The sequence below is a fragment of the Acanthochromis polyacanthus genome, chromosome 20 (assembly GCF_021347895.1).
Source record: "Acanthochromis polyacanthus isolate Apoly-LR-REF ecotype Palm Island chromosome 20, KAUST_Apoly_ChrSc, whole genome shotgun sequence".
NCBI classification, from domain to species: Eukaryota; Metazoa; Chordata; class Actinopteri; family Pomacentridae; genus Acanthochromis; species Acanthochromis polyacanthus.
Window position 1 is genome coordinate 18,017,123 of NC_067132.1, and position 27,351 is coordinate 18,044,473.

The 27,351-nt window shown below is 42.6% G+C and overlaps 1 protein-coding gene across 15 annotated transcripts in view; it reads left to right on the forward strand.

Annotated features, from left to right (window-relative positions):
- The window catches only part of eya1 (EYA transcriptional coactivator and phosphatase 1), a 40,154-nt gene extending 13,305 nt beyond the window's left edge, over window positions 1-26,849 (forward strand). For 6 of the 15 annotated variants that reach the window (XM_051940555.1, XM_051940551.1, XM_022195020.2 and 3 more), the window contains 12 exons: window positions 333-470; window positions 4,935-5,017; window positions 5,592-5,778; window positions 6,482-6,624; window positions 7,341-7,424; window positions 10,877-10,966; window positions 20,192-20,250; window positions 20,368-20,528; window positions 20,754-20,868; window positions 21,218-21,339; window positions 22,157-22,257; window positions 24,611-26,849. In XM_051940555.1, coding sequence (XP_051796515.1) covers window positions 333-470; window positions 4,935-5,017; window positions 5,592-5,778; window positions 6,482-6,624; window positions 7,341-7,424; window positions 10,877-10,966; window positions 20,192-20,250; window positions 20,368-20,528; window positions 20,754-20,868; window positions 21,218-21,339; window positions 22,157-22,257; window positions 24,611-24,691 — 1,364 coding nt within the window. In that variant the 3' untranslated portion in view covers window positions 24,692-26,849. The remainder of the gene's footprint in view (window positions 1-332; window positions 471-4,934; window positions 5,018-5,591; window positions 5,779-6,481; window positions 6,625-7,340; window positions 7,425-10,876; window positions 10,967-20,191; window positions 20,251-20,367; window positions 20,529-20,753; window positions 20,869-21,217; window positions 21,340-22,156; window positions 22,258-24,610) is intronic. The other 9 variants (XM_051940554.1, XM_051940558.1, XM_051940556.1 and 6 more) reach the window with 3 other exon arrangements.
- Window positions 26,850-27,351: the final 502 nt, after the last annotated feature.

Genomic DNA, 27,351 nt, shown 5'->3' on the forward strand with positions numbered 1-27,351 from the left:
AACACAAGCAGAATGTTTTATTATTTGTGCATCTTTTCACATATGACTTATATTAGATAATAATAACAATAGTTATGGCTTTTTTCACAAAATTAAAACAATCATGGTGTAAACATGCCTTTTGATTTTTCAGCCAAGTACTCTTTTGAGCAAATTCTCAACAACGGATCATAGTGAAAATCAGTTATCAGATAATCACCTCTTATCCATTGTGATTGCTGTGTTATGCTAACAGACAGAGGCGGTGCCCCTTTGCTGTGTCCAGTGTAATTTAAACCTGTGTTGACTGTTGTCTGTGCATCAAACCGATCTGGTGTCACTAACTGATTTAGGTCCATTGTGGGCAGGCATAAAGACGGAGGGGGGTCTCAGCCAGTCCCAGTCCCCGGGACAGACGGGCTTCCTAAGCTACAGCTCTGGCTTCACCACACCACAGACAGGACAGGCCCCCTACAGTTACCAGATGCAGGGTGAGGACATCTTTGTGAATTCTTTATCCTCTCCTTTGTGTGTTCTCAGAAGTGAGTCTGTGTTTCTTTGTGGTGTTAAAATGCAACATTAGATACGATGATTTTTTTATTAAAACTGTCAGCATACAAAATATCTGAATTGGCTAACATGACAGGTTTACAAAACTGCACAACAGACTTTGTGTCGCTTGCAATATAAAGAAATGGTTACTGTTTAAATTTTTTTTTTTTGCCTTGGCACACCTTTTTATGTATCTGTTTCAGTCCATTGTCAAAAATATCCATCTGCCACTAAGCCCATCCTATTATGGTTTATTGTACTGTAAAAAAATAAGATAAATAGGTCTGTGCTCTGTTCCTGATTTAATGGCATGCAGAGCCAGACTGATTCACAACACGGCTCTCTGCCTCACCCTAGACGATGGCTGCATCCCGGTGGTGTTATGTGCGGCCACAACGGCTGCTTCCCTCTCCTCTCCTCTCCTCTTAAAAGAATCAACACAGATGGAAAAATGGCAGGCACTTAGGAGGCACCAGCCATGTCGCTCCCCAGCCTTTGTTTTTTCTCTCCCTGTGATCATATTTGTATTTGCTTAAGAGCTGAGGCCATACAGATTTATGGCCTTGAAACCGATAAAGATGAGTTGTTGCACCCCGTACTCCCCCTTTTCTGCTCTTTCCTTCCAGTCATACAGTCACTTTAAAGGCAGATCAGGCTGTTTGCCCGATGTACTGTTGTTGTTTCTCTCTCTACTCTCTGTTGTTTCAGAAAGCCTCTCTATCACCTGCACAAAGCAAGGACAGTTAGCTAGCAGCTACCACAGTCCTTGTGTTCTCCCTGTAATATCTAAAGCGCGACAGTTGAAATATCTCCACATGTTGCTGAAAAGCCTCCAGAGTATCTCACAATAAATAACGCCAACTCAGCAGCAGATGTGGCTCGGGGAAGCCTCTTTTCCACGCCTCTTAACCAAATACATTTGGCCCCAGTCAGAGTTTTGCAGCACACATCCGAGCACCTGAAAAAAGGAGGGATGGAGTGAGAGAAAGAAAGGAAACAAGAGCCCGAGTATGTGCGGCAGAATGCACAAGCTGCTATCCTGCCCTCGGTGGTTTAACTCACGATGACAGTATTATGTGCCCATTCATCTTTTAAGTATTATGCTCTTACTCTGTCTTTCTTTTTCTCTCTGTCTATCTCCATCTCTCCCTCACTCTCTCCTGCTATCTCTGGCTATCGGATGCTCACGTTAGCGTTAAGTGCGTTAGTAATTGACAGCCATGTTAGATGACAGATTGACCACTATTCTGGCCGTGGGTTCTCTAACTGTGGCTCTGGCCCTCCGCCACACCATCATCATTACTCTTTCTGGCCTATTGATCTGCCTGGGCGATGTGCCTCAGGCCTGGGTGTCCCAACCAAAGACTCTTTTTCCACATCTGATACTCCCCTCTCTGTCAGTGTCCCTGCCACCAGCCTGTGGCCAGCTGTCAAGGCAGGGTACGATTAAATTAATGTTTTTGCTTCTTGCTTTCATGTCCGATGCCATGGAGCTTTGTGTGGGTGCTAAAGTCGTGGCACCAAATCATAAAGAGGACAAAGGCGTTACTCTGTCCCTCTGTTTTGCAATCCCTCGTGGCACTTTTTGTAGGGCATCTCACGAATTGTCAGAAAAAGGCTAAAACATGAGAGGTGTGTGAAGAGACAGAGACATTGTGCTTAATGTGGGACTGAGCAGATGCTAATTAGGTGAATAATTGGATTCCAGCATTCTGTCCCAATGGCAGTTCAAGCTGAAGAAGCTGAAGCCTTGGTTGCCTTTTTAAAAGGAGAGGCCCATCTGGACTTGATAGCCTATTCCCAAGTGAGGCATACAAACTTCTGCTACAAATATTGTGCACTGATGATAGACATAGCCCATGGCAAGGGGACTGATCAAGCAAAGCAAATGGACTTCCAATTGTGGAGCCAGAAGGCAGGAGGGAAGGAGGAGAGGAGGGAGGGACGGTGTCTGGTCTTGAGTGAGTGAACTAACTGGAGCAGGACAGGGGGAGGGAGAGAAAACATGCCCCCCGGGGAACCACAAGACCCCCTCATTCTCCCCTTACTATAACCAGCACCACCACTCTCAACAGCATGGGCTCATTCTCACTGGGCTAGCAGGGGTCCCCTCAGCTTTTATGTGGCTCCTTGTTCTCCACAGAGCAACCCTCAAACCCTGCCAGCGAGAGCTTTTATGACTGTTTGAACTGTGCATTAGGCTAATTTGTTGTCCTTCGCAGCCTTACTCATGCTTGTCTCCCTTATTGTTCCATCGGACTTTCACTTGATGTTGAACTTTCTGCAGAGAACACAAAAGCTTTGCAAATCTCCCTGCTGGCCTTGAAATATTAAACAAAAAACAAAGAGAGAGAACAATTCTGCTGATAATTACTGGTAGAGGCCAGGATAAAAAACATTTTATAAACCTGCAGTGCATGTAATTGTTGGAAGTAGAGAGTGAGAAACTGCACAAATAATTAGTGGATCCTGGTAATCCCGAGTGCTTTTCTCTTTTAGCCACTGTGCTGGTAAATGACTGACAAAACCAAACACTGCAGTATGTCTTCTCTTTTCTGTGCTGCTTTCTATACGTTACCTAATATGCCCCCCCCCCACCACCACCACCACCACCCCCACCCCACACACACTACCACTCCACCCGTACACACAAACTTCCCCAATCATTTCCCCCTTTCTGAAAGCTGCTTCATGTTTGTCACGGTGTGGGAGGGCCCTCCTGATGGGGCCAATGACCAGAGGATGAAAGGAGCTCCCTATGTTAGCCTCTGACAACAAAGGTGTAATTACGCCCTCATTTCGGAACAGTAAATTTATCTCCCGCCTCGTTTTCACTGAAGCTGCGGGATGCTTTTTTGACTATAAGGGGCTCACGATGGTGAAAGGTGAAGAAGCTGTGTAAAGAATGCAATGGTAGTAGCCATTAATGTCCCCCGTGGGTGTATGGACAAGCAATCTGTCTTCGTATGGACAAAAAAAAGTAACAAAGCCAAGAGGTCATATTTGTAAAAGTTGTGAGAACTGCCATATTATTAATATATTAGTTGTAATGAAATCATTAAAATTCAAGCCTCTGTCGCTTGGTAGAGAAAGTCCCTGAAACTCACCAAAACTGTCCAATTGAGATTCTTCCATATTTGCGAAGTTGGTTTCATATTATACTTTTGCCATACAGAATAAAGTACATATAATATGTCACAAGATAATTCTCTATTATTTTTGCAGTCATTATTTTGTAACTCCCAATAAATGAAACTTAAATATTTATGCTTTGCTTGCGAGTGTTTACACATTAAGTCAAGCACAGACTCCATGCAGCTAAATTCAGAAGCTTTTGCAGTGAGAATTTTGTGATTAAATATTATCTTCTTTTTAAACGCAGTTGTTGCTGCAGGCAAGATAGTTTCCACACTGACAATAACCTAATTAGGGAGATTTTCTTTGAGGATATATATTTATTTTATTTAGCCAACCAAATTTTATTTTATTAATGTAAGGATTTGTACATTGTAACTAATATTTACACAGAGATTTGTACATTTTGTAGATGGAAATGAAGATAGACCTTTTTGTCAAACTAAAATTTATTTTAGCAATTTTGTTCTCAAGGGTCATGATAATCATGATAAAATAAAAAATTGTGGCTGTTCTTTCTACCGGTCTGTGATCCCCTTTAAGCTGCTTGTCCTGCTGCTCTGTGAGTTGAAATGACGGTACAGGTGGATGGTGACTAAGGAGTGAAATTGTGCCCCTGAGGTCTGCTGCTGCTCTCCCCTGTAAAACTCGTGGCATCTATATTATTAAGCCATTAGATGCTATCAACCCTTTTGAATCATTTAATTACCCTGGAGGACTGTCCTTTGAGCAAGTGAAAAGAGGAGCATGCATATTCATTGGGACTGGATTTCAGCAGCAAACCCAAAGCTTCCGTCTTTCTTTCTCTGTCACTACAGTGCCCCCCCACTCAACCCCAACCCCACTCCCACCGGCACCCTCATGCTCCGTCCCAGTGCATCCACCATTTCTACCCCCTTCGCCCCACGCCACCCTTCGGTAGCTCACACACAACAGTCTCTTGTGTTCCTCACATTGTGCGGGCTTGGAAGCAGGTTCTGCCCCTCCTCGCCCCCACCGCATCATTCATCAGGCCTGATCCAATCACTGATAAGGAAGGAAGAGGAGAAAGATAAGGCCACTGTTGGGAGCATTCCCTGAGGCCTCCCTCTGTTCACCACCTCATATAGATTTAGTTTTTTTTTTTTAAAAAAGCTTTTTTTTTCTGAAGCAGTGTGCCATGTCATTTTTGTCACTGCATTTCTGTCCACTGCTGCAGATTTAATCTTGTTTTTTGATATTACATAGTCTATACATTACTCAAAATTCTGTTATTTTTGTCCCCACAGGTGGCACTTTCACAACAACATCGGGACTGTATGCAGGAAACAATTCCCTGACAAACTCGACTGGTTTTAACAACACACAACAGGTAGCTGTGCGCTTCTTCCTTATCGCTCTAATTCTGTAGTCTGGTATCAATATGCAGCTGTAGGTTGATGGTGGAATCACAGTCTTGGAACCTGGAAAACTTTATGAAACATGCATACTCAATATGTTACATTTCATCCGTGACACATTCGAACATAAATCACTCACGATGTCAGAAGTTTTGTACATAGGATTATCTGGTGTACCTCCTCCAACGCATATGTATTATGCCACAGAGGAAAGGGAGAAGAAAAAATAACAAGACAGATCGGTGTCCAGATGTAGGACAGAACAGACATGTGTTTGCATTTATATTTTGGAATCTGCACTGTAAAGTAGCAACACTGGTGCAGGGCATATCTCAGATTACTCTGCCAAACCTCCTACTTATTTTTTTTTCAAGTCTGCTACCTTTTGTCTCTTTTCCTCTGCCTTTTTGATAAAAATCTCCCCTCTACAATTCAGTTGTACTTATTGTTCCTTTATCTCTTGGTGTTTTTTGTCCTATTTGTCTTATCTTTATCCAAACATAACCTACCTTTTTTCCCATTACTCTACTTTGTCTTTCTCCACAGGACTACCCCAGTTATCCAGCCTTTGGTCAGAGCCAGTATGCTCAGTATTACAACAGCTCACCGTACACTTCACCCTACATGACAAGTAACAACACCAGCCCCAGCACGCCCTCCACCACCACCACCTACACCCTCCAGGAGCCACCCGCTGGCATCACCAGCCAAGCCCTCACAGACAACCCTGCAGGTAGGAATCAAACTGCAGGCATCAGGGTTGCCTCGTGTAACTTGAATATCAGGGGTTTGACCCTGGTAAGAGTTATGTTTCTCTTTGAAATGAACAGCAGTTAGAGTGAACCCCGTCACTCACACTGAATAGAAGTTGATCTCCATAACAGAGCGTGAGCTAAATTCCAAAAATCTTTCCTCCCACAATGTAAGTAGGAGACAATTTCACTCGGTACATCTAGTAAACTGCACTGTGGCGAACAAGGAAAAATAAAGCTTAAACTGAAGAGAATTTCCCATAATTTCATTTGACATTAATGCATTATCTGGCAGTTGAGATCGTATCTTTATAAGCCACTCAAAACTTTGACTGCATTTTAAATTGTCATCCATCAACACCAAAGACAACCAGCTTTAACAGTCATCCAATTTAGATAATTGACATCTTTGCTATTACTACTTGACATGCACTCTGTTACCTCTTGTTTATTAAATCAGCATGGAGCACAATTGCTTTTAGTATGTGTTCTGCAGCTGATTTACGATATGTTTGTTACCTGCAGGCCTGAATTGTCTGCTTCTGAGTAACTTCTCATGCAGGATGCTGCCTGTCCTGCATCAAGACAAATGGTCACTCAAACGTCTTTTCCAAAAGCAAATAATAGCTCATCTTCGATACACTCTTTTTATACTTCCCTTCCTCCTTCTTTCTTTCATTTCAGTAGAGTACAGTACCATCCACAGTCCATCAACCCCCATTAAAGATTCAGATTCGGATCGATTGCGCCGGGCCTCGGATGGAAAGTCACGTGGCCGTGGAAGAAGGAACAACAACCCATCACCGCCGCCCGACTCTGACCTTGAGGTAGGGTGAGCCCGCTACCTTGGCGACAGACAGCCTCGCCCTGTCTGAGGCACATGGACACTAATCCACTTACTATATGGCTGCCACACCAACTTTAACACTTGATGGGCATTAATTCTTAAAGACTTGATTCCTTAAATGCATTATTGATGCATTGTGGAATATGTGACTCATCACTAAACACATATCTTATATAGAGTTCTCATGTATACCTTGTAAATAAACAATAAGGCATGTGATGAAATGAGTCATCAGTGAAGTGAATAATAAATATATTCTCGTCACTGAAGACTGCTCAATAGCTGTGACTAACAATAGGACTATCGCCTGCGTTGATAGTGACCATATGTCAAAATAAACTCTTCATAATACAGAGGGCTCTTCATTAATATGTTATTAATTTTAACGACGATAATAGCAGCCATTATAGCACTGACATCATAGCATGTTAACATGTCTAGTTAATTAGTTTGCCACTATTGATTCCTTTAATGTAAAGGGCAAGGGGTGGAAAGTGTGTAGTGGGGTGATGAGAGAAGTGTTGCGGTGACCAACCCAAGCAAATGGATCCTGGTCCCTGTGGCACACAAATACACGCTCCTGGCCTATTGACCAGGAGGATCACCTTGCAGCCCTACAGAGTGCACCATTGATTTTGCTTCTTTTCTCTCTGTTTTTCTTTGTTTCTCCATTCCCTCTCTGCCCCATCTCTTCAGCGAGTTTTCATCTGGGACCTGGATGAAACGATCATCATTTTCCATTCCTTGCTTACGGGTTCTTATGCCAACAGATATGGACGGGTGAGTGACATCAGACTGTGGCAGTAGCAGCGCACTTTATCAGCAAAACACATAAATATTAAAAGGGAGGGGAAAAAAAAGATCAGAGTGGGTTAATGGCCACTGAGCAGAGGATAGATTTCACATTGCTTTAAGTCCATAGTAAGAGGATAGAGCAGAACTCAATGTACAGATAATTGTTTCTTTTTTTAATAGGTCCAATGAGGCCTGGCAAGTATTTCACTGCTCTTTGCAGCTGTTGGAGCTATGCATGGCTGGTCGGGGCTCGGCTGCAGGGGCTCACAACAGTTGCACTCTGGATGTCTATTGACACATCTTGAGTGTTCCTTTCTCCTTCAGAAATGCCACATTGTTAGTTTAATTAAGTGCTTCTCAATCCATCCTTTTCAGGCAGGGATCTCCCTGGAGACCCTGGCCGGAGACCAAATGTCCACCAAATGTAATTCAGTCAAAACCCAAACTGGAACACAGAGATTCTCTTGAAACTGCCTTAACTGGGATTCAAATTAAAGAATATATACATTTGTATATATATAAATCTTAACAAACATACATTTTTATTATTATAGTGCAAGGTCATTTTCTATCCCATGTCACTTTGTACGCTTCTACAAGTTTACTTTTCCAGGCTTTGCTATTTGTTGTTTCATGTAAATTGCTTCTCTATATTTAAACTTTCAAAACAAACAATTTGGGAAATAAGGCAAAATCCTATTCTCATGGTTTTGTAGAGGTCATAAGTTTTATATAGTCTTCAAAGTGAATCATTCTTTTTCCCTTTAAATATAGTACACATGACCAAAAATGACTGTAAAATCCTGATGTCCATTTAACGCAAATTCTTAAATGAATGTGTACTTTATTTCACCTAAGAGCAGCGTTTCTAATCACCAGTTGTTTTGGCTATGGATGTGTCGGTTTTGAAGTCAAAAATGACATATTGCTCCTCATATGTCAGAGAGCTTAGCGTCTGCGGCCCATGCTCTGTGCCTTTGTTCTGGTATGAGGGCGTGTTTGATGGGGGCAGTGTTTTGTTTTTGGGGTGAAAGAGGGCTGCCCCACGACCCTGCACTGTTTATTTACTTTATTCTCAGCCCTGCATGCTGGGTGAAGAGAGAGCTAAGGCTTAGGGAGCTGTGGCTCCGTGATGAGGGGCTCTTGCACCACGCACACACAAATATGAACACGCACAGGGTCTCCGGTGGGCTCCTCTGAAACAGGAAACACTCCTGACTCCATAAGGGCCCGTTCCATCAGAGTTCTTATAGGATTTGACAGCCGCTAGAGTCGATCTCACTTTCTGTTTTCGCTTTTGTTCCCTGTTTTTCTCCTCCTCTGCCCATTATTAGTCACCTTTCCACCAACGTTTCTCCTTCTGTCATGCCCCAACTTGCTGACACTATCGCATTAAAGCAATAGCATAAGAGAGAGACATGCTTCCCCACAGCAACCACAGAGCACACTACATCAAAGCCTATCAGAAATGCAGATCTGTAAACTACCTCAGAAAAGAAAGTGAGGCGGACCAACATCCCCCACAACCAGCCATCCACCACAACAATCACCCAGTGTCTCCTCCCTCCTGTCATCTCTATCTTAGTGGCACAAACAAAAAAGTTACAAAACAGTTTTTCCTCCTTGCTGTGCTGAGCCTACTATAAATAGATGTGTATCTGAGTGAGCGCACATCCACACTTTCTCTCACTCGCTGTGACCTCCCACCCACTCTCCCTGACTCTTTTTTTTCTTCCTCATACACACATAAACACACTGCTGTTCTTATCAGCTCTTTTAATTGGCATCAAGGCAGCTCACCCCCATAAAGCTGATGGCTGAGGCCAGCTGTGCTGCTATTGGGCTGGCCAGAGCTGGAGCTTAAAGTGGGTGGGGGGGGTGTTATTGGTAAGGGGCTCAGAGGGAGGGAGTGGGGGGGACTTGGCGCCCCCCCTGGAGGCACTGACATCTCAGGACAGGTGGTGCTGGAGCAATGACAGCAGCAGCACTTTGGCCTTCTGGCCTGCTTGTATTCTTAACTCCCTCACTGACTGATTGTTTAGATTTAATTGGAAAGGATTCACTTGCGCCAGAGAAGACGGCCTTTTCCCACCAAACCGGTCCTTAAGACGAAATGACCCAACAGCGCCAGGGGTTTGGAAGACGGAGCTGGTAGTCTGTTGATGTAGGGGGCTAATTATTTTTGATGAATTCCGACTGAAAGATTGATTCAAACTGGGAAGTTAAGAGAACGGAGAAAGCCTCTAGAAGTGGGGATTGAGCTCTACTTGTGTGGTTTGTACTCTGTCATTTTAGTGAAAACATAAGCATTGTCGGGTGTGACAGCTAATCAGTGAAGAGCTCAGGTGTGTCTTTAGGTGGTTTAACTCTGTAATCCCTGCTTCTGGTCCTGCCTGGCCTGTCTTTAATATTGGTCTCCCCCAGCTGAAGAAAAACCTCCTCCACAGCCGACCATTGTTTGTCTTCATCCTTTGCTTGCTGAAGACAGTTTTGCTGATTGGAGATTTAAGATATAAAAGGAATTCAATTTGTTAAAATTAAAGAAAGAATGGAAACACATCTCTCCAGTTAGTTAATAAATTGTAATTTAATTTATGTTTTTACATATTAGAGCCATAACTTAATAATAGTATGGATAAATTACTTTTAAAGAAGTGCTGTATAGGAGTTCAACAATTTTATTAATATAGAAAATCTAATTACACAAGGCTTATGTTTTTGTAAAAGTTTATTGAAAAAGCACTGAAGACTTTTTGCCTATTCATTATCTTTTTAAAGGGAAAATCACACACATTGTCACAGGCTCATTAACTATTTACAGTGTAGTTCACTCCTCTCTAGGTTTTATCTTACAGACAGTGCAACCATATCACCATTACAGACCGTTTCACATTACTGACAGAGATCAAGATTTAAGTAAAAAAAAAAAAAAAAGCCTGATGCAGGGAGTCTATATTTGCAATTATTTTGCAATTATATTAACAGAGTGTCTGCTAATAGTCTAAAGAAACTTCAAGGGGAATAATATAACAATCAGATGATGCATCAGCACAAGTATGTGGAGAATGGACTATTTACGATGATGCTGTGACCCCGGCTCTTCTAAGTCGACCACCCCTCCTGAGAAGAGACATGCTTTTACTGCATTCATTCAAGTCTGTGGCATTTCTGATGACTATTCTGGTCCCTTTCAGAGGGTCATAAACAGAGGCTGAAACTTTCAAGTCCAGCTAATGTCTGCTTTTATAGGAAAAGCCTGCTGTGGAATTTAAGGAGATTCTGTGTTAATTGAGTGACTTACAGGGAACATCATTACTTACTGTATGACTTTTTCTGCCTCACATGTGTCTTTAAACTTATACAGAATCTGTATATATACACTGACAATTCCAAAAAGAGATTTTTGTTTGATTTATTAATGTCTGTCTGTTTTTCAGGACCCACCAACATCTGTATCATTAGGCCTGAGGATGGAAGAAATGATCTTCAACTTGGCCGACACACATTTATTCTTCAACGACTTAGAGGTGAGTGTGTTTGTATGTTTTATTTCGCTGTGTTCTGATTCTGCACTTTGTTTAACTTTGTGATGGTTTTAGCGGCCAGAGGAGCACGTATATTCTAACAGGAGCGTAAGAACAATCCATTAAGATTTTAGTAAAAGCAGCAACAACTGTTTCATAGCATGGAGCCTGTTTCTCGGTTATCACTCCCATAGGGGTGAAGTATTACCTCAGAGACCAAGGGATACCATGAATTTTACATGTGCTGTCAGTCTCCTGGGACACTAGCCATGCCCCAACCTCCACCTCCTCCCCACTCCCATAGAGGCTAGTGCAATTTGTCAGGCTCTAGTGTTTCTGTGGCCACTCTGTCTGACTGTGTGTCATGCTGTGTGCTTGGTGTCGCTGTCCACCTACACCACAGACCCTTCCGTCCCCCCCGATTCATGTACAGCTAGTGTAAAATCTTCCCCTGGGGATCAGGAATAGAGGGATCAGGAATAGGGAGGTGTGCATGCATGTGTGTTGTGGCGTGTCTGAGTAGCTGCTACACTCTGGGGAAAGGTGAAGCAAAGACCAGAGGGTCGGGGATACATATAGGCTCAGACTGTATGTACAGAAAAATGTGTGTACATATAGGCTCAGACTGTATGTACAGAAAAATGTGTGTAACATTTGTTCACACACATGCACAGGCTTGAAGTGCACCCTCTGTTCAGATCCAGATGTCAAACTCAACTAACTATCCTTGCACATCACATTTAAAAATCATCAAAGAAATTTATGTCCACGTTACTTACCTCAACACACGCTCGATCCAATTCTCTGTCTACGATTTTATTGAGTTTTTATTTCCGCAATTTCTGTCCGTGCCTCCTCCTCTCAGCCTCTTTCTCCCGGTGAATCTAATCCCACTGACCCAGCGCTTTTCCTCAGTGTCCTGCTTTATGCTGACCTCACAGGAGAGGAAATGTTTTGTTTGATACTTAAGTGTGAAGAGATCTGTGGCCACTCTGCCAAGTCTCATTACTCACCACCATGTTCGGCTGTATTACATGAAGCAAACCCAAGAAGGAGGAAAAAAGGGGAGACAGAGAAAGAAAATGTTCATACTTCCCCAGACAGAAGAGTGACTGAGATTCCAAACGCAGTCATCGTGATCAAAGTTAATTGGCTGCAATTGGCTGGTTAAATATTTCCTTATGCCCTGGCCGTGTAGAATCCATTCTAGCTGCACTTTATTTAATAGATGTGCCCCAATCATTTGAGAAAAAAAATGGCAGTTTGTGACAACGCTTAAATGTGGTTTTGCTCAACATCTGTCCTGTGTTTTGATTTCTTTTCATGTGTGATGGAACCGTTCACAGATGAATTGGCAGCTCAGACCACTTATAAAATTATTTAAAAATACTGTGCATATATTTCTTCTGCTTTATGTCAGTACCAAAATTCTTACATTCAGTTTTGACACTTTAAAGATTCAGATTTTTTTCAAGCTAAAGCTAGAGCCGTATTATGACTAAAATAGCTGTCTGTCGTCTGCTGGAAGAATGCTTTTTAGAACGTCTAATGGGAAGACCTCTCTGCAGACGCTGCAGTGATTGTCATTAACAATCATACCAGAGGAGGAGTGACATTCTCTTGAAGGCATATTGATCTCTCCTGTTAAACTGAGCTGGGTCAGTCTGAGTGTTAAGTGCCAGTTCTCAGCAATGCCTAACCAGTTGTGTTTCCTCCCTGCTGATTTACAGTCCTCCATCTCAGATAGAGCTAAATAGAGTCCAACTATAAATACCGCAGCCAGCAGCAGTTATGTATTTAAGCATGTGCAGAAATGCATATGGTCTATCTAATTTGGTCTAAGCCATAAAGGGAGACCCCAGAGGCTGTGCAGAAACACAGGTGCAGAGTTAGTGGCCTAACTGTGTGTGAGTGGTCCATCTAAGTCTTAACACTGTCGTCCTGCCAGCCTCTGCACAAGGACATTAAATACAGGCTCTGTTTCCTTGTAATTTCACAATATATAGTTTTTAATTATTTTAATTTCTTTAAAATGATTTTTACATATTTTTAAAATGAAATAATAATTTTTAAAGTGTTGTCATAGGATTGTTTAACATCGTAATTAAGCAGCATAATATTGTCTGCAGAAGCCACAGCAGAAGCCTTAGTCTTAGCTTGTGTACGATGTGTGTTCAAGTGTGGATGTGTGTCAGTGGAGGCTGGACCGCGTTGATAGAGCTGGTGAGTGACGATTCAAGGGAAAGTCATAAAAAGAAAGAGGGCATGCCGAAGGGGTCAACAGGGATCAGTTTCACCCTTACGTCGCTCTCTCTCCCTCTTTTTCCTCGAACCTTTTCTGGATCAGCGCTCTCTTTTTTCATTCACTGTTTTTAAGGTGGGTCACAGAAACACTGCAGCTTCACCAAAAGCCTTGCCGTCCTAAGCTGCAGGCGCAAATCTCTCCATCGATCGTCCCACACAAAAACCATTTGCTGCTCAGCCGTTTAAAGGACGAGTGTAGTATTATATGAACAGCACAGTCTGTTTCTATGATCAAAAATGCTCTCACTGAAGGAAGTGTTAGTAAAGTAATTCAAGGCAATATGATCCCTATTGATGCAATCTCCACTGTATTAATTTTTGCTTATAGAAGAAGTTATATTTGAATAGCTACAGAGATAAACATGCAATCAATTTTATTTCTTAGATTAATGAAATTTTTAAAAAAAACATAAAATTAAATCAATATTTGTTGTAGTTTGTTAAATAATAGCAGCATCATAGTGGTAATAAAATAAAGGCAAGTTAGTTATTTTTTGTTATTATTGTACTTCCAGAATTATATTTTGTCAGTGAGTGATATCTTTCAATGTTTTTTTAAAAAACATACTTCTATAAAATAATAAGACGAATTGTTGTTCATAGGTCTCATTTTTGAAACATAGTAAATTTACTCTACTGAATGTCATTTTTACGCAAGCACTGTGGCAGGGGTTGCATGTGGAGTTAATTGATGGTCGAAAGTGATGTGTATAATGAAGCCCACTGAGGCCGAGTTCACTGGGAAGACTGACAGCTCTGCTGTGACTCGGGGTGTGAGTTTACTGTAGGTGTGCTGCTGTAGCCCAAACGCTAACGCCGAGCAGTATGTGGGAACCAGGGGCCTCTCTCTCGCTGGCCAAGCCCCCTGTGCTCCCCTCTCAGTGGGGTACAGGGGCTGCCGTCTCTCGCCTCCCTGGGTGAGAAAACAACCCTCCCTGTCTGGAGAATAAAGGGCATAGGGGCAAACCACTCACAGAGAGGGGGGTGGGGAGGTCTCTAAAGGTGGGAACATTTTAAATTAGTCCACTGATGCCTCCATGCTGTGTGCAATGCTAGCTCACACACTTGTACACATACACTCTAAACATGTGGTGCTACAACGTCTTAACACACACAGGCATATGCAAAGACATACATACTGTACATTTGTGAAAGTATCCACACTCACACACACATACCTGTGTAGCAATCCAGTAATACTGTAAGCTGACTACCTTTTATAGCTCCCAGGCTGCAGTCACAGGGTTGAAACCTCCTCTGTCACTCTCACCCCGGGTTTGCCTGTTAATGAGAGATGCTGTGAAAGGCACGGTTACCTTTTTCCTACTGGCTGAAATGGTCCTCCAGAGCCTCTTAGTGTGGAGCCATTCTGTTGGTTTTATGTCCCACTGTAGAGAGTCAGATCCTGTACTTGCCATTCCATGTGACTGGTAGCTTTATTGTGTTTTCCCTGATAGTTTATTTTTTTGGTGATTTTATTCCCAGTAAGGAAGAACACGAGGCTAGCTGTGGTTTTCATTGATTCGTGAAATTAAGTCATTCGGTTAATCAGTTCCCAATTAACACTGTAGCTGTGTGCCGTTGATTATTTATATTTCAAATAAAAACCGTCATAATATCAGATAAGTCCATGAAACTCTGTACTGGCAAAAACTTGTGCTGAAACCAGATTGTGCTGCTTTCGTGTGCTGTTTATTTTGTCAGATGGACTTGTTTGGTTCTGTACACCCTGATGTGGGTATTTCATCATTTGCTTGGCTTCTGATGCAGCAGTTCTGTCATGTTCCTCGACACAACTCCATCAAGTCTGAAGGCAGGGCCACTGGTGTGTTTTGGAAAGGCTACAGACAGAAAGTGGAGGTTTCAAAGCCACCCTGTCAATCTTCGCTCCACATCACCCCCACCCTCTACCCACTATCCCAACACAGCCGATTCATACACCAAAAAGGAGCTGAGGGTGCATGGAAAATATAACATTACTGTCTGGTGACAAATGATGATATTTAAGAATAGATTTCTTGTCCTGAATTAAAAAGCGAGATGCAGCACCTGTCCAACATGGTTTGTGGAGGAGGAGAACAGAAACTTGCACAGATCTGTCCAAACAACAGTCCGCTTGGCAGGAGTAAACTGTTTCACTGTGGATATGTTCATTGGAGGGGGAAAATGCTGAAATGACTGAGATTTGATATAGCATTTAATGTTGCTCTCCTTGAGGTGCGGTTTGAATGTGAAATGCCAAAAATAGGAAATAATGAGGAGCAGCTCATCTATCACACAAAGCTAATTTATATTTTTTTGCTGCCTACCTGTGGGGTGTTTCCTCCTCCTCCAACTTTTCCGACACTTTAAAGACCACTTTGTTAAAATGTAGTTTGTTTCTGAGAAAAGCTCCCCCTGTATCCCTTCTCTTGATTGCGGGATTTTTTTTTCTGTAAAAACAGCATAGACTTCTCTATACCTGTGCTTTGTTTGGCACTGCTGTTTGAATTCCGTGACTGTTCAAGCACAGATTGTGGATTGGAATGAAGTGGGTTTGAAGAACTCTCCCTTTGTTACCCACATCCTGTGTTTGACCCCCAGATAATCACAGCCCTCCCTCCTGCACCCTCCTCCTTTCCCCCCAGACAGGGGTGCCTGTGGTGGGAACAGAGAAGGAAGTTGCTGGGGGTCACAGACCACGGGGGGGATGACAGCCTCTGCCGGTAGAGTGGCGGTATTGAGAACCTGCGAACCATGGATGAGCCTTTTTCACATGGCATTAGCCTGTAGGGTCACAAGGAATTTCATGATGATGGCTGTTATCGCTCACACTGTGGTTTTGACCACCCACCCCCACCCCAGCAGCTCACCTGAGAGAGAAGATGAGATAGGGGGACAGAGGGGCCAGCTTGTATCCAAAAAGTGGATACTATTGTATGGCAGTGACCTAGACCTTCATGGGGGGAAAAACAGGGCTGAACGGGAGTTAACATGGTCTTTTCTGTGTTTTGGTAACATGCATTGCAGAGTTGCTCCGTCTTTCTTCTGCCTGCCTCTGACTGTTGCAGTCACCACTCTGAGCTCTTTCCAGGACTACAGGAAGACTCAGGCCGTCATCGCTGATTGCTTAATGACAGATGCCAAGGGAACAAAGAGGGCTCTGATAACTTCCTCCCCAGTGAAAGGCTTTCAGCAGACTAGTGGAAAGACAGAGACAGAAAAGGGAAGAGAGAGTGAATGATGCAGAGATGGAAGCATCCTGAGGCAGAGGCATCCTGTCTTCAGTTCTTGGACATTTTTTAATGTTTTCTTCTTTCCTGTACAGATAAAGTCAGCTTGGTAGCTGCATGAACTAAGATAAAAGAAAAGAATGTTGCTGACGAATTTAACAGAAAGACAGTGTTTGTATAAGGAGTAATTGCAATGGCTTCTGGTGGAGGGTCTTCACTCCGTAGTACAGTAGGAACATCTGGTGTGAGTTAGTGGTGATTGTAGGTTTTAGAGAGACCACTGTTTGCTTGGTGAGGGGAGAATGGGGGGATTCGATGGAAAAGAGATGTTCAAAAGGTTCTAAGAAATTCTCAGGCTGCCCCTTAATGTGCCACCGTTGTGAAGGCCTGTCAGTCTGTTGTTAGCGTTAAACAAAAAAATAACAGCACGTCACTTTTCTTTTCAGACTTAAAGTGGGTCAGTAACTTCAGGTGCTTGTGAATTATTTTTATGAAGTCATGCATTACTGTAAATTAACTGCATCATCAAAAGGTGACACTGAATAGATCACAAATTATGATTTGACCTTCCTTTGTCATTAAGCACTTTTTTATATCAGTTGACTGTATATCCACCTAAAAAAAATTTAACTTACAACAAATCTTTAGATGTTGATTTGTTGAATTCAAAATTACCCTAAATAGTAAAATTCTTAATCTAATACTGTTGTCTTTCTTGCCACTTTGACCTGCACCATTCATGGTTCTGTGGTGTTTACGAGGCCTTCAGAAGTGGCTCCTAATGAGTATGTGTGAGGGTTACTGCATGGCATTACCCACAGACACCTCCTCTATTAGCTCTCCCAGTCCACCCAGGGATCCAGTGCAGAGGTTTATGCCAGCCCCAACTGGGAACAGCAATTGTTGAAGTCTGCTCATTCTTCCAACAACCTCTTCCTTTCTATATTCCAAGTGCTCACACACAGACAGACCTCTATCTGGAGGTCCCAAGCCCCTTTTCATCTGTTCATTAAGCATCGTAACATAACTGAAAAACTATGTAAACACTGAAAAACAATGAAGTGAAAGGGACACGGGCATTCAAACTGTAAAACCCAAAGCCCTGTATTTTTCTTGGCCTTATGAATTTTTAACGCTTTACAGTTGTTGAGGTTTGATGTGTTTATTAGCTTTGAGGATTTGGACAAGTCCATGAAAAATCATTCATAATCAAGCAGCACTTATAAAGGCTGCAGTCAGCCTTAATTGCTGAGGCATATTCATGTGTTTCGGGTCATGGCAGAGTTTTGGCTGTAGGACCTAAACTAGGTCAATAATTATCATGGTGAATAATATTGTTCTCCGATATCTGTTTTGATCCATGCTGGCTTTCACACTCTGAAAGAAAAACATTACATGAGAAGAACAAACATGAGGAGCTATTGTCAGCAAGGTACAGGCAGACAGCATGCAATCTGGGATGATATGCCAAGTGAGTGGAACTAAATTGTTCTGTACCAAAGCAGTAAAAGAGGTGCCAGGAGCTGATTGTCTTATTCATCAGCAGGTAATTACTGGATAATAGAAGCATTCCGGTCACTTGCACCAGAATGGGAGGTCTTTGAAAGGAGGCTTTATGAGATACTTAACTCAGGGTGCTGTTTTTGTTTTCCTATACAAACAGACATGCCTCCACTACTTAAAGAATTAAGCACACCAATATGTCTGGTTTGAGTTCTGCTCTGAGTCAAATTTGAAGATTATTCGTGAGCATAAATTATCCACAAGGTTCTTGGCATTAGATCCCTAAGCTGCGACAAATTGCTGCTTTCTTCAACTATTAAAGATCTGCTGGTGAGTGTCTGGGAACAGATTAGGCCAACAGAGCAATGGGGCCCCACATGCACCCCATGTCAGTTGACAGTCCATCTTCTGGAACGTAGTGCTCAGAGCTCACTCCATGTGAGGTCACTTTGGACTCTATCCCCCAGCCTTTACCCGTTACTCTCCTCCATCTCCACCGCTCTACCCTTCCACCCCCTTAGCGGGGTGCTGGAGCCCCGGAGAGGAGGGGAGCGGGGTCACGGGGTCAAAATCTTTTCCTCTTTGGATCTCGGGGCTTGCTGGGAGAGGCTTGGCGAGAGAATGGCTGCATTAGAGCTGGGGTTGGGGGTCAAGATTTTAATTCTGTTAAAGAACAGCTGGTTTGAGTTTCTCCTCACGTCGCTCTTCCCTCCCTCTCTCCACAAATCCAGGGAGATGAAAAATTTGTTCAGAGGGGAACCAGTAAAATAAAAAAGGTTTACGGTCCAAAGCCCTTACCCTTACCCTGCTCTAGCATTAGAGAGGAATGTAATAACGTCAGCATTTGGCCTCAGTTAGATTGACTTAAAACAAGGAAGTCCTTTCTGTGTTTTGGTGTCTTAACAGCCGGATGAAACTTAATTAAAAAGCTCAAAAAATTTGGAGGGATATTTCATACTTGAGGCCAGAGGAATTCTCTTCCTCAAGTTTCTATTTCCATGAGAAATTATTATTTCTCACATAACTTTAAACAGGTGAGACTAACCTTTTCGGCAGTTACGTAACCAATTTAAAACCTGCAGCTTTCCAGAAAAATTAAAAAAGAAACTACATCATGGAGATATCAAATGCTCTGTGTGTTATTCACACTAGATTAGAGCTGACTGAAACAAATTTAGTGGTTAGCGTCACATGAATTTCAAAGCCTCTTAGCAAGTGTATTGCCCAACCTCCTGTTGCCTATATTTGTAGCCACCCCAAGTTTTAGCAGTTAGCAGCTTTAGCCTCCCTATCTCTCCTCTGCCCCATGTGAAATGTGTTTATCTGAATGCCAAGGCAGGACTCCCTCACATTTCAAGCTGGCTGATGGGGCGGAGAGAGGGGAGGAGGGGAGAGGCACTAGAGCGCTCCTATAAATGGAAAACTAATAACAGATTTTTTAGCCTGCTTTCTCCTGCGCTCTTTTGCCGGCTGGCCGGCTGACTGGCCCCGGGGCTGTGTTGGTGTGTGGCGCAGCAGCAATCAGAGGTCATAATTTCATTGGCGGTTAGCATCAGGTTCAATTTTTCTAGTAGGTTACATTTACCAGAAAGTCTGGATTGTATTACCGTGTACCGGTGGAATCAGTGCAGAGCTGCAGAATCCCTTTACCTTTCCAAGAGGAGTCAGGCATCCCAAAGGGGAAGAGGGTTGTGCACATATGTTTGGAGATGCATGCAAACAGACACAGACACATGCTATGATTTTTAGTGTCAAGGCTCTTTATACTACTAGGCTCTATGTTAACTAGCCTACATGTATTCCTTCACTATCTATGCCAACCTAGGGAGTGTAAGGAGTTTCTGATTTGAGGCTTAATTGACTAAGCCTGTGGGAGCCCATATCTTTAGACCCCTCTAGTGGTAGCAGCCCTTTCAGATTGATGATGAGGTAAATTCTTGATTTAGACAGAGCTAATAAGATTCATGGTTAAATAAATAAATAAATAGAGCTAATTCTAAAAGGATATAAAGAAAAAGTTGCCTGGGTGTCTAGCCAGAGCACACATTCCTGAATAAATATGTTGTTCTAGTGAAAAAATCATCTTGAACATGTGGGAGTATTCCTTCCAAGAAAGAAACTTCTCTGAATTCTAAAAAGTAAAGAGTGGCATTTCTTAAAGAGAACAGGAATCCCACTTTAACCAAAATGAATGTTTTGTGTGTTTCAGGAATGTGACCAGGTACATATTGACGATGTGTCCTCTGATGACAATGGCCAGGATCTAAGGTACAGCACTAGTACATATTGATTCTTCAAACAACAACAAGAAATGTCTCCTATCTTAGCTGCCATCAGTGGTGAAGCAGCTCGTGCTAACACATGTTTTCTTTGTCTTTGTTTTAGTACGTATAACTTCAGCGCTGACGGTTTTCATGCAGCAGCTACCAGTGCCAACCTATGTCTGGCCACAGGCGTGCGGGGAGGCGTGGACTGGATGAGAAAACTGGCCTTCCGCTACAGACGTGTAAAAGAAATCTACACCACCTACAAAAATAACGTCGGAGGTAATCCCCAACAAGCAGCGCTGCTCTGTACAGATCTGTTGAGTAGAAATGAGCTTGCAGTTGTACATGCCCTCATTGTGTGGACGCTTGTGTGAGTGTCTGCGCGTGTTCACGTGTGTGTTCTAAAAGCGCACATGCCGCAACACTTGGTCAGGGTAAATTTTGAAAATTTCAGTGGTATTCGGAGGGCTGGTCCAACCCAAACAATGTTACCCTGCGTTTCAGGTCTGCTGGGCCCAGCCAAAAGGGAAGCCTGGTTGCAATTGCGAGCAGAAATTGAAGCCTTGACGGACTCCTGGTTAACACTGGCACTGAAAGCACTAACATTAATCCACTCAAGGTAGGACTCCAGCGTGGAAAATTGTACCCAGTCCCATACCGCACATATATAAACTTGTATGTGGTGTAAATAAGTCAACTCCATACTCCCACGCTATTAAAGTCAACACCAATGCCCTGGATTTGTCTTTTGGACAGCCTTTATCTTCAGATTTTGAAAAATGGTAGTGCTAAGAGATCTGACTTGAGAAAGGAGCAGAGATCCAATTCTTCATTCTATGACATGTTTTAAAGAACTGATACATTGCAGTGTCTTTATTTTCTGCACACTGTGTTTTCTTTTGTCCTCCCTCTGAGTGTTATAAAATGATGTCATCCCTCTGCTCTCCTCGTCTGTCTTCCTACTTCAGGTCAAACTGTGTGAATATCCTGGTGACCACCACGCAGCTCATCCCTGCTCTGGCTAAGGTCCTGCTCTACGGCTTGGGAATAGTCTTTCCTATTGAGAATATTTATAGTGCAACCAAAATAGGTGAATACTACATTTTGTGTGTCATGTCCGAAATTAGTTTCTCTTTTGTTCTGCCCACTGTGCTCAGTTTTGTTTTCTCTGTAAAACATGACTGCTTATTATTTGAGCTTGGTGAGTGTTAACAGTTAAGACACATATGCTACCTAAGTGAGGGGACTGAGGCGTGGACAGGGTGGGAGATTCAGTCACCGGAGAGGGTTGATGTTCCTCTGTGAAGGAATAGTCCTAATCAGCCTGGGATTATTTTCTTGGAGCTGGGCCTGTGCTGGGCCTCTCCAGGCCTCTCCTGCTCAATCTCTGCATATGAAACCACTTCTGCACATTTATGTCATTCCAGAGCAACAGGACCCCCTCCTTCACCTCCCCCCATCTTCCCACTTTTCTTCCCACCTCCCCCTTTTTTCACAGTTTCTAATGCAAAATGAGTGTCAAGCTTCACTCTTGCACTGTTTTGAGGCCTATCACTACAGAGCTGTTGCATTGCTCAGGAGTCCACAAAAGTGCTCTGGTGCTCCTAACCAGAGCCTGTAGCGTGCAAGAGCGATTTGTCTGTTCGCTGTAGTTTAGAGGAGGAGAAGGGCAAAGTGAATGCTTTTAAGACTGTCTTTATCTAAGGTCTGATCTTATCACATCTCTTTCCTGGAGTCACTGTTTACACTCTGCCTTATTTTGTGCGTGTGCTGTTTTAAAGGGGCTCTTGTCACCCTGTGCCTTTGAATCAACTTCAGTGTGAGTCTTTGAAAGTGTGTGTTTGCCCGTGTCTCTGTTTGCAACCACGCAGTGCTTCGCTAACATCCTGTCCTCAACTTCTCCACAGGGAAGGAAAGCTGCTTTGAGAGAGTAATTCAAAGGTTTGGGAGGAAAGTTGTTTACATTGTCGTTGGAGATGGGGTGGAAGAGGAGCAAGGCTCAAAAAAGGTAAGACGACTTGGAATAATAGATAGAACACTCTATACACGTCATCTGGTTCTAAACATTCATGAGAAATACATGGTGGTATGAGAAAAGATAATGTTTGAACTCCTGATTACTTTCCATAAGGTCAGGAGTTCATTATGAATGCTTACGGAACACAAAACATACCTGCCATACCTTTCCGAAGAAAGGAACCGCCGTTCCAGCTCTCCTCCTCAAAAGTTTTGCTTTACTTTCATTCGTTTATCCTCTTATTGGGCGTCCGAGTACAACAGAGAAAGTCTGTAGTGTGTAATCAGTGCTCTTCCTCCACCATCTCAGGTTTACAGAGCAGGGGAGGGGAGAGATGGCATAATTATATATTCCTGTCCGGTACCCTGAGCAGTGTGAATGCTGTATGTGTAATGCTAGACAGGCCCTTTCAGGCATGTTGAAGGCACATCGTAAATAGAGCACACATAAAGGAGACTTAAATCATTGTTGATGAAATTAGAATATTTACGACAAGCCTGTTAGCACAAGATGGACCAAGAAAGGCTCTAAGCCGACACAGCCGCCGTGCTCTTTTAGGAAACGTGACGGTGTCTCATCACATGAATCTGACATCTGATTTGCTCTTTTAATGTTACCTGTTGGCTCTTGCACCACATTTTGTGCGTTCAGCGTTTCTGTCTAGTTTGGATGTACACCAAGCCACACAAAGCAAACATATTCATTAGCAAATTAATCAGCGGCCCATGAGAATGCTTCCCTGACAGCTACGGTGAGCCACAGTGTCAAGCTGAAGACGTGGAGTTTCCCTTTGAAAAGCCTCCAGATCCTTTTTCACCTGTTTCTCAGTAAACAATGAGTAGAGGCGTGAGGATAGATGAAGAGTGATTAGGCAGTTATTAGGGACAAGTAGCAACCTTTACCCTGGATAAAAGTGTAAAGCAATAGCTCTGTATTATGAAAAGCGAACACGCCCTGGGAATGTGGTCTTGAGGGATGATTGTGGAAAAAGATGCAAATATTTTTACTCAGTCTTGAGTTGTTGGAGTGTGACATTGATGGAAGGATAAGGCGTTTTTTTTCCCCCCCTTTGAGTGGTGTGAGTCCCAAGACACGCCATGCAGTAAAAGGTTTCTGTGTCAACATCAGAGAGGACGTGAAATAACACAACAATTTCACCCGTCAGGAGGCGCATATCAGACGTGACACTGTGTGGAACTACAAAAGCAAATGTCTGGAGGTTCTCTCAGCCCTCATTCCTTCACCTAAAAAAATCCACAATCCCTGAAACAATTCTGTCTTCAGTTATTACCATCGCCTGGGAGAGAAGGAAGAGATAACATCTCCAGCTTTTAAACTTAAAAGCAAAGACAATTTACAAAACAAAAAGCAAAGAGCTTTTTAAGGGTCAGTGCAGGCTCTCCTAAGCGGAACATACGCCTGGGAGAGGCCATACCTTTGATAAGGGGAGGGTAATGGGCTCCACACACTGAGGAGCTGAGGACTCTACCTGACAAGCTCCTTTCATTCTCTGCGACTCAGGTTTCTCTCCCATCCTTTGCTTGGGAACAACAGCTCATTTGCACTGTCCTAAACACACACTGGCAGGCAGGAGGTTCATTCAAAAGACACTGTGGGGAGTTCATTTCTGTTCAGGTTGAAGGCAGCTACTGGATTAGTTTGGAGGTATAAAACTACATGTTGATGCAATTAGTTGGAGGTACAGATGTACGATTTGGCTGTGCAAGCGTATGCGCAAGGGAGCAAGAGGAGCACTTGTGTTTTTGATATGATTGCTTTTCCTGATGAGTGGACTGGCCTTACTGCATTCATTGAACGAATTAGCTGCAGTTTAAAGAAACAAATCTACACAGAACTTCTTGTGTGTTCGGAAGGCCTGCAAATGTCCCAGATCTGAAATGCACATTGATTATTTTGTTCAACCTATGGTAAAATACCAATTCCACATATTTGTAAACTGTAAATATTCCTTTTGATCAAGACAAATTTAAACAAAACAAATTGTAGATTCCGGTAACTCTCATTTATTCTCATTTGTTCTGTAATCTGTTGGCTCTTTTTCCACATCTTGTATTCGGTGTTTGCGTTGGGTTTGGATGGAAACCAAATGCTGCATGCAGACACACACATTCATTAGCAAATTAATTAGCACCATTAGAGCCTATTTTCTGGACAGATACAGTGGCAGAAATCGAGAATTTTTATTTTTCTTCAAATGAATGACTGAGAGGATGAATAATCTTTTTCTAATAATTATAACTGACTTATCAATTAATACCTTGTGGAATCTAAAATGTGTGTTTAAATAAAACTAAAGATATTTGGGTTTTTTTTCCTCCCACAGCACAACATGCCCTTCTGGAGGATCTCCAGCCATTCAGACCTCATGGCCCTCCACCACGCTCTAGACCTGGAGTACTTGTAGCACTACACCACCATCGTACACCTTGCTCCGCCTCAGCACACCATGCAACCTTTCACCTTCGCCCTCCAGCCCCATCCCACGCTTGCCACAGACCCCACAGCTCAGACAACAAAAAAAAAAAAAATCCCCCCTGTGCTGCCTGGCGTCTGTCTTTCACAGCATAGGAAGAAGAGAAGAGGAGAATGGAAAAATGAAGGCTGAGCACACGGTTAATGTGCTGACATACGGTCACACATCGTCTTAACCCTAAACTTTTTTTTTTTTTTCCACGAAGCAAAGTAGAGAAAGGTGAATTTACGGCGCTGCAGCTGCTTGCCCTGGTTACTGTGAATTGGCCGCTTTCTGAAGCTGTCAAAGTGTTTTACGGCCCCATGTTTGTGCCGGGACTCTGTCAGGGTTCACACCTGTGAGGAGAGCAGAGCTACTGATGGCCTCGCCTGCCTCACCTCACCTCGCCGCAGAACTCAGCTACAGTAAACCGCAGGCCCACGACTACTGGTGGTGACATTACTCCATCCCTCTAGCTCGTCTCCCCCCTCTGCTTCTCATCTCCCCTCCTATTTCTGCTCCTTATCTGTTTACCTACTTTTTAGTCTCCCCTCCATCATGGGACAGACAGACAAAGCGACTGCTCCTCTGTTAAGCGTCGGCCTGGGAGTCCTGTGCTTCTTATTTATGAACAGAGACTTTGTGAGTGGCACCGTGCCACTGAGAAGGTACCTCGACGACAAAAGACTCGTGCCTTTTACAAAGTACTATTGATTTCCACCGCAGCGAGAGGAAGACATTTATGGAAGAAACAAAAACAAAGGGGTTTTCTAATAATTTAAGAAAATTACAAAAAACTTTATTTACAATGCTGAGACAATCGTGTACAGAGGAAATCTTTTTTTTGTGTGTGTAAGTTTGTAATCACTGGACTATTCCTTCCTATATTCATTTAGGTACATGCTCTTGAAAGGTGGCAATGCTTTTTCATTAAAGTAAAAAAAAAGATAAGGCAACCCATCGCACATAAGCTTGTGCGACGCCTGAAAGTGTTGATGTGTTCAAGTTATGTTCGATAAACAAATATGTAGATAATGGGATTTTGTGATAAATTGTTTTGTCAAGACCAAAAGCATGGATGTCAAGTGTCAAGGACCTTTCTTTTGATTCTGTGATGTTTCTCGTCCTTACAGGAAATTTCAATCACATCTTTATATAGAATTACAGGTCTCCTCTACTACACGTCCTTTTTTAGACACATTTCAAAGGGAAATAGGTTTTTGTTTTATTGTTTTTTTTAGTTATTCAGAAAGGTAGCTCACGACTTGTGTCCTTATGGCATTTCACCAGCTTGCAGCCCTGGCCCCGTATATTTGAAAGCAAACTTAATTCTGATAAGGTTTTCGGATATGGCAAGTGGCAATTTCCTGCCTCTGGGAAGCCATTTTCATGACAAATTTGATGAAATCTGATATTTAAAAAAGCAGGCTTGAATAGGTTTTATTATCTTTTATACAAGCACTATAACAACTCTTGTACAGCAAGCGTAATTTTGTATGATGTAGTGTTTTTATTTCATCTTTGACAATACATTCTGTGTCCCTCTTTGAAGTAGCTGAAACACATGAAGCGCTGCTCATAGCGCTTCTCCATCTGTGGATGGGGAAACCATAATTAACATTGAGAGAAAAGCCACTAACTTTGAGGGGTTTGTGAACATACAGGACATGTGCTATCGACTGTGAATTTCTTAAAACGGAAACCGACTTGTTGCGTTTCTAATTTTTCCCTCCTTTGCACATGATCACTGTTGGCCTTTACATTTCAATTCAAGTCCCTCTCTCCCCTGATATACCCAACCCCGCTTCCCCCTCTTCTCCAATCTTCTCAACAAACAAAAAAACAACTTCTCCCCCGCACTCCGGGGTATCTACATATTGCTGCTAGATCAAGGTAATGGTAGGTAAATAGAGGAAATGTTTTATAGATTCATACAGCACGCTTTTTTTATTATGTTGCAATCATAAATGCAAACTGGAAATACTTTACACTACATGGGCCTCATTGTGAAAACGCAAAAGATTGTTGTGTCTGCAAAATATGTGTACAGATGTTTTTGACATTATTATTTGATTGTGTTTAAATTAATAAAACTGATTTGTGAACTGTTCCATGTCGCTCAGTTGTTTTGTTTTGTGTGTGAATATCACTAAAATTACACGTCTCCTACCAGGAAGCAGGCAGAAACTAGATCCGTAATCGGACTTTCTTAAAGTAAAAGTTCTGTTAATTGAATATTTTACAGAATTCCTGTAAGACAATCCTAAATTTCATTAATCACTTCAATGTACAACATCTATCATACATTCTTGTGGTTCCTGAACCTAAGCCGAAGCTACTCCAGAATTCGGAATAGTTCTGTAGGAACAGCATCCATAGGAACCTCCATGCATAATTTACATATATCAAACCACTCCAATCCATAGAGAGCTGCATTAGTTTAAATAACACATGAAAAATATTTATGAGGCAGATTTTATGAGGTGGTCACAGCTAAGACAGTCCAGCGTGTAACACTAGCCTGCACTGGGAAGAAAGTGTCCGGCCTCCAAAACCACGTTGGAGAATTAAGCATGCATGGAATTTTATTTAGAGCCGCACTGCCCCGTTTA